Here is a 16554-nt window from a genome sequence, read left to right on the forward strand (position 1 = left end):
AAGAGTCCTACAACTTACACTTGACAGTTGAAGGCTGCAGGGCTTCTGAGGGACATTTGCATTTTGCTAAATAAAATATATAAGTGTTTAATATTTAACTCAACACTGATAAAAATGATACTGGACTACTGGTTTTACAGATGTAAAAATCTAAACTCCTCTGTGACTGTAAGACTCCTTTAAGGCAAGAAGGTTTGTGTTATATTATGCACATCATCAAAAATGTACTGCATTCTTTTCTACCTTTGCAGGTGGTGTTCTGGTTGTCATGGTGATGGGATGGATATAGATAGTGGAATGGAGGTACATGCAGGTATTAGAGGTTATAATGAGGAAATTTAAAACACTGCATTTACAGGTTTATATCTCTATCTATCTATCTATCTATCTATCTATCTATCTATCTATCTATCTATACATACATATATACATATATATATATGTATATATATATATATATATATATATATATATATATATATATATATATATATATATATATATATATATATATATATATATATATATATATGTCCTCTGATTCAGGAATAGCACAAGACACAATCACACCTCAAGGATGATCTGGAACCTAAAAGTAGTAAAAGGTCTCCAGTTCTGTGGCAAGCACTCGATATAGAGGTTTTCAGCTTTTGTTAGTATATGTTTATACCTACAGAAACAGAAACAAATAATAAAAACTTTCATAAAATGAGCGTGTGAGTCCGAATTACTCCATGGGCATACTAAGCCTGTATAGTAGACTGTGTAGGGGTTTAAGAGTTAAAGATCTAGAACTGTTTTTGTGGCAACTTACAAATGAATTTTTCTCTACATTTAACCTTTCCTAACTGAGTTATAGCCCTTTATTATAATACTATCTTATGCATTTTGCATTTTCAATGAAAATCAGGTATTTTGCTAAATATAATTTACTGATAATGCAGCTAAGAATAAATATAAAAGTTATTATATCAAAACAGAGAAAACTGAAGAAAGTGAAGAAAGTGACTTTTTCAGAAAGATATATCATTAACTGAACATAAAAATACGTGTCTACAACCACTGTCATTTATCAAACTACATGGGTTTTAATGGTGAACTGATGATATGTTTTCATGTTCACTACTACTCTGAAAACCCAAATCAGTTGCTCCATTTCACCTGAATTACTTGAATGTATTGATAGAAACAGTGGTTCAAAGGTTATTAAACATTTTATTTCGGTAGATACTTTTTTGTCCCCAGTGGTTGTTTAGGTCTTGAGGGTTAAACTAATTTGATCATGTGACCCTTTTGACGTATTAAAGTTTATAGATGACTAGGGTTGGTCATGCTCAATACCACTGCTGAGGTTGATCATGCTACAGTTGTTATCGAGTTATGGTGCAAAGATAATCATGAAGCTAAAACACAGGAAGCACTGACCGCCCTACCCGCAGCCTGACCGACTCCAGCCATGCCATGTAACGTGGGTGGATGTTGGTGGAGGAGGTTTGCAGCAGGTGAATAGTAAGTGTGGAACTCTGAGAAACTTTGCTCAGAGATTCAACAGACAACAAAGAGGTGGTCTCCACACTGACACTTTATTTTATAGAACGTCATTTTGAGTTCACCATGGACCTTTATCTATATCTATATCTATATCTATATCTATATCTATATCTATATCTATATCTATATCTATATCTATATCTATATCTATATCATGGCATACATGAAGTAGAACATTAAAAACATAACCTACACCCACTCATTACTACAGAGCATGACACTGGTCTATGAGAGAGAATGACTTTCGAACTCTGGTGCATCATAGCACAACATTGGGAGTCAATACTTTGTGGTGCTACTTAGTATTAAGGTAACATCACATTAACAACTTTTGTACTGTAATAAAGGGCCTATTATTATAGGTTTTTATGTTTTTATATTTATACTTTTATGCTATTACTTCACTGGTCTGACCTGCTGGAGATGCCTTGACTGTTAATATCTTGAGTGTAATTTTTACACTTTGCATATGCATCCTGTGGGCTAGACTGGTCCCTTTGGCTTAGTTGGTAATTTGACTTTGTGTAATGACATGAGCAGGAACTGGAAGAATTATTTTAGCCTGCAACACAGATTTTGTGAACCTAACATTTAAAGCTTTCCAAATAAAATCTGAGAAAACAATATGATATGTTAATTCCCCACTGGGTTCAGTGTTTAAAACAATAAAACAAACCAAAAAAACCAATAATAATAATATAAACATAATAGAAACACAATAAGTACATTATCTAAACATGAACGAGAGTGACTGAATAACAAGTAAGAGATTAAAATGTGGACAGTGTCGCCAGGACATTGAAGTGAACTTGATGTTGATATGTGACAGTCGGTGACTGTGCCTCAGTTTGATGCTGTGGAGGAAGGAAGTAATGTTTTGTTGGCAGCAGCAGTGTCAGTCCTGCCGCTCCGGTGTCACATGGCCAGTATTGATTGTTAGATCCAGGAGCTGTTAAAGGCCTACTTGCATCTCAATGTGTCCTTCAGTAAAAGATTAATGTGGTCTCTGAAAAACAAACTCTATCCCCGCTTGCATGTCTCTTCAATATTAATGAAACTTTAATGGCAGTTTTCCAAATCAAAGTGAGCATCTAAATTAAGCTGCTCTACAAACACAGAGTTCAACAAAAATAACTATGTGTATCGTTTCTAGTGTGTGTGTGTGTGTGTGTGTGTGTGTGTGTGTGTGTGTGTGTGTGTGTGTGTGTGTGTGTAAATGTAGGCTGCATGTGGGACACACAGACACTGACATGTTAATGAAGAAGACAAATATCAGTCATGACAGAGGGTCAGCTCAGGTTAATCCACTGTGGTTTTATGGACATGTCTGATCAGTGTTCACATAAATATGGGTATTAGACTTATTGGCTCCCATAACAAAAAAACAGATAAACATATTGTTCACTTTTAATTAATAGCTGTCTCCTGAACTGATATTGATCTGGTAAGTCAAAGCAAGTGAATATTTCACGGTACGATTTTAATGTGTATTGTTCTAGAATTTTCCTTTCCTTTTGCTGAAAGGCAAATCAAATACTGAATGTACATGTTTGAATATTAGTTTGGAAAATACACTTTGACAGGTAAGGCTTGAATCTTTGTCCACCATAGACACAACAATATATCCTGACGCTGTTAAGACGTAAAGTTACTTATTATATCACACAGGCACACAACTTAATATTGAGACATATGAATCCATTACATCACAATGGATAGTAAAAAATCATTTCTTGGAATTTTCTGGTCACCATTAATCTTATTTTTACAGCTTTCCTTTGTAAAACCAAATCCCATTGTGCTCTGTCAGAAAGTTCTCACAGACGAACAAAAACAACCGTCCAGCTGCGTTCTTCCCTGTTATGATGCAAAGGTGAGCTAAAATTATACACCGTGACACAAAAGTTTGTTCCTGAATCCAGCTGCTTCAGTAACGTGATGCTTTACAGGAGTCTGTGTTGACAGACAGAAGAAAAGTGAACAAGTCCTTTCAAGGATGTGCAAATATGTGTGTTTGTGAGTAAATGTAGGCTACATAAAGGTCACATTTTGGCCTAAATGTATGTGCTCAGTAGGAATGTGTGAAATTACAATGGAAGTAATTCATAGTCCTTTGGCATTAAAATAAATTTTAATAAAATAATTAAAATATATATGTGTATGACATAAATGTTTTTTTACTCATGAACAAAGTTCCATTTTCTCCAGATGACAAAAATTACTTTCATTTTTGTATTTTTAAGTTAAATTAACTCACATTATTCACTGATATTTTTAACCACTAATGTGTTTTTGCTTACATTGGTCTATAATTATTGGGAAATTATCTGCTTCTGAGATAAAAATGTGCTAGATCTCACATACTTTAATAATATGAACTGGAAAACAAATGACAAATGTCCTAGTTGGCTTATTTTTTAAAGATATATAATTATTATATCTGTTATAATTACAGTTATTACATACACTTTTGTCAAGAGTATTGGAATAATTCTGTTTTGAGACCAATTCCTCTCTTTATTCTTATTTATACACATCAGTATAATGTTTGACCAGGTTTAATGATTGCATACTGAGTCCCAGTTACACATTATTTATCAAGAATAAATCACATTGTCACAACCATTTTAGACAAAAATATTGTAGTCAAACATTGTGGACAAGAGCGTATATATGCAGTTTTATGTATGTTTAATATCTGACTTTATATAACTAATTATACACTACATGGAATCTAAAAAGTGAGTGTATTCTAATGTGTTTCGAATAATACTAATTCTCTCATTCATCTACAGAATTTCACATGTTGAAAAATATGACCAACTAGTACTTCAGAATTTGTTTTTTTTTTTTTTTAATGAAGTCTTTGCATTTATTTATTTAGTAACAGGACAATGTGTATTGGCATTAGTTGCAAAGAACAAGATGCACGACCTAAATCTGATCAAATATCACTACCTTTATAGTGGAAGCACCTCACTTGTTGACCAGTGTTATTTTTGTATATACATGTCTGACAGTGACAGGTTGTTTGGAAGTTCATCTGTTTATGGAGACAGACTGGGTAAACATCTTATGTGTTGGACCAGATTGCCTATTTTTCCCAGATAGTACATACATATTCCACAATGACAATACCAGGATTAATCAGGGTCAGACTGTGATAGAACGGTTCAATGATCATGAGACCTCATTTTTACACATCAGCCACCACAGAGTCCAGACCTGAACCACAGTGAGAGTGTCTGGGATGTGATGGACACTTTACACAGCGGTCCAACTGTCATCAACACAAGATCTTAAATGAAAACTAAAGATGGAAATAAATGTTGTGACATTTAGTCTGAGACAGCATACGCACAGAGTGGCATAAATGATGGCAAATGTGTCCTGTAATTAAAGCTATACAACAAAATATTGTATGTGACTTTCTTTGGGTAGTGTAAGATGCCGTACTGGATTACTAACCAGTTTACAAGTATCTACAAGTGGCCCCACATTGAGGAACTACAACATTAAAATTTGAAATGAGCAATTCTGCATAATTCATACTTTTACTTTTAATTAGAAAAAACTGCAGTTAAATTAAGCATAGATTGCAGATAATGCTTTTGTCTTTGTACTGCAGTAAGCAGGTAGGAATTTAGGGTAGATAGAGGGATGGGGTAAGGGGGCGGGAGATTATAAATTAAACTTCATCCCATTCCTTTTCGAATGTTTTCCTTTCTTTTTACATAAATCTTTTGGTTTGGTTTTAATGCTATATTTGAAATGAATAAACAAACAAACAAACAAACAGTTACACTTTCAATTCAGGAGTTTTACATAGCATATTTCTAGGTTGCGACAATTTCAAAATTGTGTAAAATATCTGAGTACTTCTTTCACCCTTGACATTCACACTCTAGAATAGGGGTGTCAAACTCATTGTAGTTCTGGGGCCACTTTCACCCCAGTATGATCTGAAGTGGGCCGGACCAGTAAAATAATAACAGCAAATAAAGTAAAATTACATTATGATAGTGTTTACATATACAACGTTTCCTTACAAATCTGAATAACATGAACAACTTGAAATGTCTTGAGAAAAACAAGTACAGTTTTAACAATATTCTGCCTCAGTTTATCATTTTATCATTTACACATATGCGTTACAACTTACATTACAATTACAAATAAACAAAACTGTAGTACCAGGTATAATATTGGTAAAATTTCATTTACTTCTCTTAAGACATTTCAGGTTGTTCATATTTGTTCAGGTTATTCACATTTTTTGTAAAAGGATAATTTGTTAATGTAAACATTTTCATGTAATTTTCCTTTTTTTTTCATAAAAACAAAGTTAAAATCTGCAGTTGTCATTATTTATAAGTTATTATGATACTATTTTACTGATCTGACCCAATTGAGATCCGTATGTGGAACCTGAATTTAAATGATTTTTACACCATTGATTGTTAATATTGTCAGTGCAATTTTTGCATTTCAGTGATTCATCCTACGGGCCGGATTGGACTCTTTGGTGGGCTGGTTTTGGCCCACGGGCCTCTTGTTTGACACCTGTGCTCTAGAACTTTATTATTTAGTTTCATTATAGTTTATCAAGTATTTATACTTTATAAACACACTTTTAAATTCTTATCAAACACCAAATATGATTAAAAACTGGATACAATACAAAACAACAGATGTATATGGCATGTTTAGGAAGTAAGAAAAGAGTTTTGTTTTTTTTGGTTTTTTTTACGACCTGTGAATTTTTTTTCATTCCAATGAGACACAGAATGACTCCTGATAAAACGGTGTGGAGGCTCTTGAAGGGAAATAGGTGACATTTTTTCAACTTTAAATAAAATGTTATGGTGTAAAAGTAGGGCACTGAGGCCCAGGTTGAAAACAACTGGAATGCTCCTTTAGGTTTTGGTGGCTACGCCCTCCCTGCTCTAGTTTTACTGAAAGACTTGAAAACAGTCACAGGAAGGAGTATATCAAGATGGAGTTCCTTTTTTAAGCCACAGTCTTATTGTTTCACCTCAGAGTAGCCGAGTGGAGGAGACACGCTCTTTCCTCGCCTGACGCAAACAGGAGACACTGACAGAGATGGACCTCGAGCTTCAGACGCACGTGTTTCACAGGATCTTTTAGGAAACACATCCTGTTCAATACTGTAACTGTACATTCACTACATCATGACTGTATGAACGTTTCCTCTGGATCTGTGTAGTCTGTGTGATGTGTACCAGGAAGATTTACTGACTAGGTTTTGACATTGCAAATTTACAGACCTGAACCCATTGAACAGCAAATAAAGCTGAGGTTTTGTATTTTACACCATGAGGTCAGATCTAACAGTAATGTGAAAGGCTGAGAAGAAGAACAGGACAAGACACATGAACACAAGGACTGAAAAGGCTTATCACAGCAAATACTGGTTTCTGAACTCTTCTTATGTTAAAACAGGGGTATTGTGCTGTTTAAAAATGAGCAGGGATTTACTTTCTTTGTATTGATCGAGCTCTGAATACACATTTCTGCAGAGTTTTCATTTTCAGCATGTTGTCAATACTATTCATATATATGTTTTTCAAACTTCTCTCCTCTGCCTTCACTTTATTCTATTCATTTCTGCTTCATATTACAATTGTGGCAGTTTACGTTTCCGTAACATTTTATCACTTATTTTTAAAGCCCCTAATTATATTACTGATGTTTTAACCCATTCTGAGCCTACGAGCATTTACTTAGATGAACAGCTCATGGTGGTCTGGTTCTTCTGGTGAACAAAGGTACTTTTAACTCTGGAGTGACTGCGAGTAGGTCATTTAATGGATTACTCCTATTAAGTGGGTGAAAAACTTATTTCCGAATCTGAATTTGTGTGTGTGTGTGGGGGGGTTACTGTTAAATAAAAACAACACATGATAAAAGTATGAATTAACCCTTTCATGCATAGTGGTCACTGCAGTGGACAGCTATTCTACAGCTGTTCTCTTGTATATTCATGGATTTTGTTGTTTTAGTTTCATATCAGCCAACACATTGGACGCTTATGCATCATCCCATACACTGCAATTGATAACATTACTGTAACTTTGCTGTTCTACTGTAGATAAACCTGATCTAACATGTTTGAGTGTAAATCAATTGCTTGTTATTGTTATTAGGCTGTAATTAACAACAAAAAGTTTTTTGGGTTTGTTTTCGGCATATTATCTCCATGAAGTGAGTAATGATCAGTATTAGAGTATGTTCAAATGTGAGAAAGGATCAGATTAGCAGCATTAGAATATTTTTATTTCATAGTTTTCACACAGAATACCAGTAAATGTACATGTTTCTTTGCTTCAAAAATTAAATGCATAGTGTCCAGCTTAGTGGACATTTTTGCAACTCCATGAAAAATAGCTTCATAGAAAAATTCAATTGCGTTTTTGTTTTTTAATGCCTAAAGAGGAATAAAAACAATCAGGAAAAAAAATCTTGACTAAGGTTCTCATAATTACCTCTGCCAAGGAGGTTATGTTTTTGCCAGGGTTTGTTTGTCTGTTTGTTTGTTTGTCTGTCTGTTAGTGTGCAACATAACTCAAAAAGTTATGGACAGATTTTGATGAAATTTTCAGGGTCTGCGCTCTCCGAGTGCTTCTAGTTCATGCATGAAAGGGTTAAATTCAAAAGTGCTCATTAGAGTAAGTGTGAATTAACAGTATGTTCCCATAAATTAATTTTTTTCAAAAATGAATTACCTTAAATGCTGATTTCATTCAAAGGCACTGTAGGTCCTGTGGCCTTTTATTACCTCCGCCAAGGAGGTTATGTTTTTGCCAGGGTTTGTTCGTTTGTCTGTTTGTCTGTCCGTTAGTGTGCAACATAACTCAAAAAGTTATGGACAGATTTTGATGAATGAATTGAATTGAATGATGAATTTTGGTGGTGATCGGGGGGGGGGGGCCACGGGGGGGGGGGGGGGGGGGGGGGGGGGGCACTGATCGTTAGTGTGCAACATAACTCAAAAAGTTATGGACAGATTTGGATGAAATTTTCAGGGTTTGTTGGAAATGGGATAAGGAAGAAATGATTACATTTTGGTGGTGATCAGGGGTGGGGGGGCCCACGGGGGGGGGCCACTGATCGTTAGTGTGCAACATAACTCAAAAAGTTATGGACAGATTTGGATGAAATTTTCAGGGTTTGTTGGAAATGGGATAAGAAAGAAATTATTAAATTTTGGTGGTGATCGGGGGTGGGGGGACCCACGGGGGGGCCCACTGATCAGCCTTGGTGGAGGTCTGCGCTCTCCGAGCGCTTCTAGTTGACTAAATTAATCATGTTATGAAATGTTCCAGATGAACCATTCTTGATGCAAACAAGTCATATGCTAGGTCTTCTGGATCCAACATATGACTTGTTTGGGATATGGAGAAAAGTTTGAACTGGCATTTGTGGATAAAACCATGTCGTATTTGACAAAGGTTTGCCACAGTGATTCTGAGTCCATGTGGTTCTATCAGCTGTAGATCAATGACAGGTCTTGATGCGTTGTCGTTTGATGGATCAGAGATCAGGGAGTTCTGTTTAGGCTTGAACCCTTCCTTACCTGTTACACACTAAAGTACATTCTAACTCCTTGAATCTTCTAGTTATATTAAGCAAAACAGTGGGTGAAATATCCACATCCATTATAATATTTCATTGGGGAACTTTGATTTTAAATATTTCATTTATTTCTTCACACATTTTAATATCACTGCTTTCTTCAATTTGCATTTTCTAAACTTTCCCAAGTTTTTCTGATTTGCACATTTTTGGAGTTGAGTCTCACAGAGAGAGACTAAATGGATAATAAACCACTGAAAAAGTATATTTTATAGCTGTTTATCCTAGTCTTTTTCATAAACATTGTGCATCATTACAGAAATATAGATTATCACCATCAGCCTTACCCTTAAATCATATCATATCGTGGTACGTGTGATTTATTCCCCTTCATCCCAAAACTCTCCTCTGCTTTGTTTGTCATTATTCTCTGCAGCTGCAGAGCCCACCTTCCTCCCCTTTATTGACTCAACATGAAAACACAATTATTGCACCAACAAAAAAGGGGTCAAATGTGCAGCCACATAATGTTTTTCAATGAGCCAAACACTCTGTTAGTGACAAAGCTGTTTGTAATCTCAGCAGGAGGAGCACACTGAGAGGAATACTCCAACACATTTGATTTAAGTGACTGTTTAGACTACATAGTAAGTGTGTGTTTTCTTTTTCCTTCTAAGGTTTTATGGAATGCAGTGACAAACTGTGCAATCATATGCCACTGGCTCTTTTTTAGGTTTCCTCATGTCGCTGTGGATTGAGTTTTGCCCTTGTAGTGTGGTAAAAGTACATAAGGGGAGGCTGTTCATCTCTGTGTTCAGAGCTTTATAGGCACAGAAACATATGCATCATAATTTAAATGTAATCACAATCATATTTTAATGTCTAAAAGAGGATTTTGGCTAAAGCAGTCACAACATAAGAACACAAATAACATAAAAATTAAAAAAAAAAAAAAAAAAAAAAAAAAAAAAGCTGATTTCATGCTTTTAATCCTTTACTGTGCCCTTCAGAGCCACTCCTGATGTTTACCCTCCACTTTGTTGTTGTTTCACAGAGACCACAGATATTATTCAGGGTAATAAATCTTCACCAGCTGACCACTGTTCAGCAATAAAAATAGCTTTCCTTAGTGACTCACAGTAAATTCACAGAGGGGTTAAATGTGAGCACGGTGTCCATAAATTGCTAAGGATGTGAAGTTGGGTTGTGCAGGAAACAGGGAGAGCAGCTTCCTGTTATGTAGAAAAGAGCCTGTTGTGCACCAATTAGACAGTAAGGGAAACAAGGCTGGTCTATCACTGTAGGAAAGCTAACATAAGATCACAATTAATATGGCTCTGAAATAATAATAATAATAATAATAATAATAATAATAATAATAATAATAATAATAATAATAATAATAATAAAAACAGCCCCCATGGTGGTCTGTGCCTTTCAGGAAGCTGCATCCCTGAGAATTACACAAATTAACCTCCACATATTTGTTTTTTGGCTTATAAATATATATTCACATGGTAGATATTGCTCAAAGTTTAGCAAAACAAGATGAATATGTGTCATACTTTGGTTTTAGTGGAAATCTGGAGCGTCAACTCTTTTTTTTTTTTTTTTTTTGCCCACATTTACTGCGTCCTATATGGTTCCCGTATTAAAATGTAAACCTTTAAACATTTTCCCACACTTGATCCGACCTGCTGCTGCGGTGGGATGATCCCGGTGTGGGGCTGCAGAGGAGCGGAGCCTCTCTCCATTTGGTTTCCAGTCGCGTCCTGCTTTACGCGCCGCAGGACGCACCAACGATCAGCTGAGCAGCGTTTCACAGTCAGAGGAAAACCCACGGAGCTGTTCCACCAGCCTCAGTCTCCTCTGTCCGGACACTTCAGCAGAGTTTCCTGCGGGCTCCGCTTCACTTTTTTTTTGTGCCAAACTTGGTGTGGGCCTGTCGTCGCTGCTTTCGTGAACGAGATGTGGAAGATGTTCGTTACGCAAAAATGAACACAGGTGAGATGATTTATTTTTAGGGGTTAAGGGTGTTTTTAATCTGGTTCTGGTTCACTATAATGTTTTCAGCAAGTGATAACAAAGCATGTAAAAAGGCGGGGGATTTTTAATTCTCATTAGACTATATTTGATTTTTTTTTTTTTTTTACTGATGGGTGAATGAAGCAACAACAGGATGTGCCACAAACCACACTTTATGCTGCCCTTACTGGGATATACAGCATATTGTAACTTAATAATCTATAGTCACGTTAAATTCTACTGAAGAAACAGATAAAGTAGCAGAAATGGATGCAGAAATAAGCTTTGCAGTCACCTATAGGTCCAAGCTGAAAAAAAATCTTGATAACTAATTCTTAGAGAATCAGGAAAAGCATTCACACTAAGTAACCTGTAACCAGGTAGATCCTGCTTAGTCATTCTATTTCAGATCCTCTTGTGGAAGCACCAGTTTAATGTATTAAGTTTAAGTTTAATGTGCATATTTTTTGTCATTGTCCTGTTCTGCCAACACTATTACCTCAAAGCAGTAAAGGCAGCCTGTGAGAGGTTTCTCCTACTTGAATCACAGGAAGTGAGTCAGGGAAATCCCTTAGATTTTTTTGTATTCTTTTTCAAAGGGTGTAAGAGCATACAATGCATAGCCCTAATTTTATACTTAAAGGTCTAAATTGAACCAGATTAAATAATTTGGTGTACATATATAAGATGAAAAATTCCAGCTCCGTATTGGCTGGACAGATTGTCAGTACCTTCTAAATATTCTGCAGATTTATGGAATAAATGCTCAAATGGTGAGCACATGAATATGATCTATGAATGTGGATCTAAATGACCCATTCGTAGATTAGTGCTGTTTTGTCGGTTGTGAAATTAGATATTTTAAGCGGTTTTAGGTCACAGGAACACAATACGAATGACCTTAAAGCTATTTTAAAGCCCATAATCTTACAGTTTCCTTTTCCTGTTGTTCTTTCAGACTGCACCAAGCCTTCTGTTGCTCCAAAGCCAAGATTTGTTTGTCATGCTTCTCCTCTCATGTCTGCAGCCAGGGGTCCTAAACCTTCTATAGCCCCAAAACCCAAAGTCACACCAGAGCTCAACGGGAGAGACGTGTTCTTCTTAGGCAACCAGGGAGGATGCATTAATGGTGGATTACAGAAGTCCACTGGTGATGAAGAGAACGGAACACAGAACGGGTTAAATACAGTGGATGCAGAGAAATCACCATCAGATGATTGTAGCTCCTGTGTATTTGAATCACTGCAAGAAGATTTACAAGTTGTCTCACAGGGGCCAAAGGATGGAGAAGTAACAGTGGATGAAAAAGAAGAAGATATGGTTCAGAAAATGGACGAGGACTGGAGATTAACTGACAGCATCCTAACAGAGGAGGCAGACTCTCTGGAAACATTGTGGGTCAGTGATGCTGGACTCACAGCCGACTCCGAGGATGCAGTGGAGATGACGGACACCGACTTGAACGAGGAGATGGACGCTGATGGCTGTGATGCAGGCGAAGCGCTGGCCGACACAGATGGCCTCTCAGTGGGAGACATTTCTGTGAATAGTATCGATGAGGAGGCCAACTGCTGTTCTGCTGCGAAGAAGCCTGAGACAGAAAACCAAGGGATGAAACAGAGGCATGAAAAACTGCAAATTAAAGAGGAGGAAACAGGTGACTGTACAGCGGATGATTTAACAGAGTCTCTGTCGGATGAATCTGGGCTCCTCAGCAGTGAAAACACAAAGGCTGAAGGGAGAGAGAGAAAACTGGAAGAAGACTCAACACGTGATTGTGAAGTTATACCAGTCAACTTAAAAAGCAGCCGTAAAATAAAGGGAAAACATGAACAGAACATCAGTTTTTATGAATTAAGCCGTGAAGATCAGAAACAGATACCTGACAGACATATTGCCTTACATGAGGTTCCATCTCATGAACCTTATTATTTCTCATCAAAGGACATTATTAACAAAGAGCTGTTCTTAAAAAGTAGCAAAGATCACAGACTGACAGAGAGTCCAGGAACAACACCAAAGCTCCTATCCAGCAGTGGAGTACCATCATGCAAATATAAAAAGGTCACAGATGAACATTTGCAGTGTGGGAAAACTACAGTAAATGAGCAGGCAGACTATGTTTCGTCTGAGGTTTACGTGGAGATCGGTAGCAGTGATAAGTACAGCCGTGATGGCACTGATGAGAACAAGGTAAGAACAAGTCAGAACAGGACGTCTGGCAGACACGAGGATCACAAAGTGCTCACAGCGGAGGCTTTGTTGAATCATCTGGACTCCCAGCCCAGATTCAGGCTGGTGTCCATCTCAGTGCCAACAGACACTGACACCTCGCTGACCTCCTCTCTGTCCGAGAGCCAGCTGCTTTCTCCAAGTGACTCGGACGTCTTCAGAGATGAAGACGATCTGGAGGGTCACATCGTACCGTTTCTGGACGACACTACTGATGTGGAGCAGGACTTCAGTGATGAACATGTCTATGAAGAACCAGGTCATCTTTCTGACAGTGAAAATGTTTATAAGATGTGCTCCAGTTCATCATCACACCGCATTAATAATAATTTAACAGATCTGGGAGTCCAGTTTGGTCAGTGGTCCAGCAGGAGTGGATTTGGCCAAACTGGACCAGCATTGAGCAGCAGCCCCATGTTAAAGACAGCATCCCGCCACACGAGCTACCCTAAACCCCACTATCTGTCCTTATACCCCTGCTCTCTGTCCATGGAGGGACAGGAAATGCCTTTGTGCGTTTACAGAGACGCAGACGGATCTCCAATGCAGAAAGGTGCTATTTTTAAAACTGGAAGTTTCTCCCAGCGTTCACCTCTGTCGTCCAGTGGCTTGTCCACACCAACATCTGTGGTGGATATCCCTCCTCCGTTTGAACTGGCTTACATCACCAAAAAGCCCATCACAAAGAGTTCCCCCTCGCTTCTCATCGAGGGAGACTCATCAGAGAAAAACAGGAAAAAGAAATCCTCCATAAAGCGCTTCCTGATGCTTAAGTTTAGGAGGAAAACAGAAAGTAAGCCTGTGGTGGATGTCAGCCCATCGTCTCAGAACCCACCAGAACCCAGCTTACATACACCCAGCAGACTGATCAGTTTAGACAGACACAGCCTAACTAGTTCTCCACAGTTAAACTCACGCTCTGCCATTAAACCTCCACTTTCATCAGAGCCTGCCTTCTTGTTGTACAAGGAAAGCAAAAGAAAAGAGAACTCTGTGGCCTTTCTTAACCGCAGTGTTATCCGAGTGGAGTCGTTTGAGGACCGTTCCCGTGTGCCTTTCACACCTCTTCCCCTCACCAAGCCTCGCTCCATCTCCTTTCCCAACACTGATACCTCTGACTATGAGAATGTTCCTGCCATTAGCTCGGACTATGAGAACCTCCAGGTCCCACAGCGGAGGCCTGTGCGACAGGTGCCATTCACAGACTTTTTTGACCGTCCAAGTCGTGTGCTGTCGTCTGCCAATGAGACAGATGGTTATGTGGACATGAGCAGCCTCCCTGGGTTTGAGAGCAAAACTCAATCACCTGAACAGGAACCAGAAAGGTATGTAAAAAAAAAAAAAAAGTGCAGAAAGTATATGTAAAACTAACGCGCTGACCCATGGGGATCCACAGGCTCTAGACGTGGTTGTTTTTATACTGTTGTGTATTTGTGCATGCTGTATCACATTTGTCCAACAGTCACCACCAAAGTTTTTTGGGCATGGCAACATGTGTGGTAAGGCTATTGTGTTCCAAAATTACTAATATCTCCCAAAATATTGGTCTTATCAACTTGCCATTTTCACTACTGTCTTCCTTGACCAAAAATACATAAGTATGCCAAACTGCGGCAGTCAGCTCTTTCTGGATTTTGCATGAATCTCGAGACACACACACGCACAGAGGCCACTTGGCTTTTATAATATTGATAAGTGTTTATGTGTATAATTGTGATCCAAGGGGAAACCAAAGGACTGAGTAATGAACCTAATGTGGCAATGACAACACCTGCAGTTCTTTGAATGGCCACTTGAGGCTGGCATGGAAATGTTCTGTAAATAAGTGTGTGTGTGTGTGTGTGGGGGGGGGGGGGGGGGGGGGTATTTAACATCATCTATATCTACCATGTATAGGCTTTGACTCAGAGCTTCTGTGCATTGAATATGAATGAGTATTTTCCATGACAAAAATGCTGTTTTGTAATTGTGGTTTAATAAATTAGAATAACAAGATTCTTCACAAATTCTGTCATCAAATATGTCATAAGTTTACCAGCTCTCACTGACAATACCTTGCCTGTTAGTTTCACATAGCCACATTAATTAATCATAGTATTAGCATTAATTTGGTATTTCATCATATATTCTTTCAGTTAGCCTGTTGATTAAGCTTGATTAGCATGTTTATGAGAAGTGTGGTAATCTTTTATTTCAAAGACGCTTCTTAATCAAATTGGAAACATGAAGCCAGTGAATAAAGCACATATTGCACCCTGATGTACTGAATGTGTTGTTTTTGTGATATTTGGTGAGTCACATAGACACTGGCACTAAAAGAAGCAGCTCTTTATATAATACGTTGTTGTATCAGATTCTAGGAAGCACTTTTTACATATGGGAGTTCAGATTTATCAGACTACTTATATTAAATAATGAAAAACTAGCCATGGGCAGTAATATTTGAAACTGAGGGTACTATATACAGAGAATCATTATACTAAGGGAGAAGAAGGTGGCAAAGACCCTCACAAGAAAGTATCAACAATACAAGATACAACAATACAATAATACAACAAGTGGAAATCAGTTTTAATGGGAGCAGTGCCTGACTGATCTGCTAGAAGGTTCCCAGTTTAGGTAAATATAGTACTGATATAATACTGATTTAAATTATGATTAACTCCTTGTCAGTCATGAAGTGAACTCATCAGAACCAAGGTTATTATCGTTAACGAAAACTAATGAAATGACGAAAACTAGAATTGAAAAAACATTGTCATTAACTGAAATAAATAAAAACTATGATCAAAAGAAAAAAACGATAACTAACTGTAACTGTATTGTGTGCTTACAAAACTAACTGAAACGAATAAAAATTATGGATAAAATTCCCTTCGTTTTATTTTCCTCTAGCAATTTTAGCTAGTGGCACCATATGGAACTTCACATTCTGTCCCTTCATTTACAGTCGTCTTCTCGTCTCCACTCTACCTGGAAACATGGAGACTAAAGTTGGGAGAAAGCAGCAGAGTCTTGCATGGGATTTATTTGAATACGACGGTGAAGAAGATAAAAGATACGACAAAACTAAAATTAATACCAAAACGAAACTAAAACTAAGCATTTAGAAAAAAATGAAAATTAATAAAAACTATCAAACCTGCTCTT

The 16554-nt window shown here is 37.4% G+C and overlaps 1 protein-coding gene across 4 annotated transcripts in view; it reads left to right on the forward strand.

The window, feature by feature from the left end:
• The first annotated feature begins 10928 nt into the window (after positions 1–10928).
• fgd5b (FYVE, RhoGEF and PH domain containing 5b) overlaps positions 10929–16554 on the forward strand; it is a 31242-nt gene continuing 25616 nt past the window's right edge. For all 4 annotated transcript variants that reach the window (XM_030133953.1, XM_030133956.1, XM_030133954.1 and 1 more), the window contains exons 1-2: positions 10929–11151; positions 12131–14729. In XM_030133953.1, coding sequence (XP_029989813.1) covers positions 11142–11151; positions 12131–14729 — 2609 coding nt within the window. In that variant the 5' untranslated portion in view covers positions 10929–11141. The remainder of the gene's footprint in view (positions 11152–12130; positions 14730–16554) is intronic.

The sequence above is a fragment of the Sphaeramia orbicularis genome, chromosome 5, assembly GCF_902148855.1.
Source record: "Sphaeramia orbicularis chromosome 5, fSphaOr1.1, whole genome shotgun sequence".
NCBI lineage: Eukaryota > Metazoa > Chordata > Actinopteri > Kurtiformes > Apogonidae > Sphaeramia > Sphaeramia orbicularis.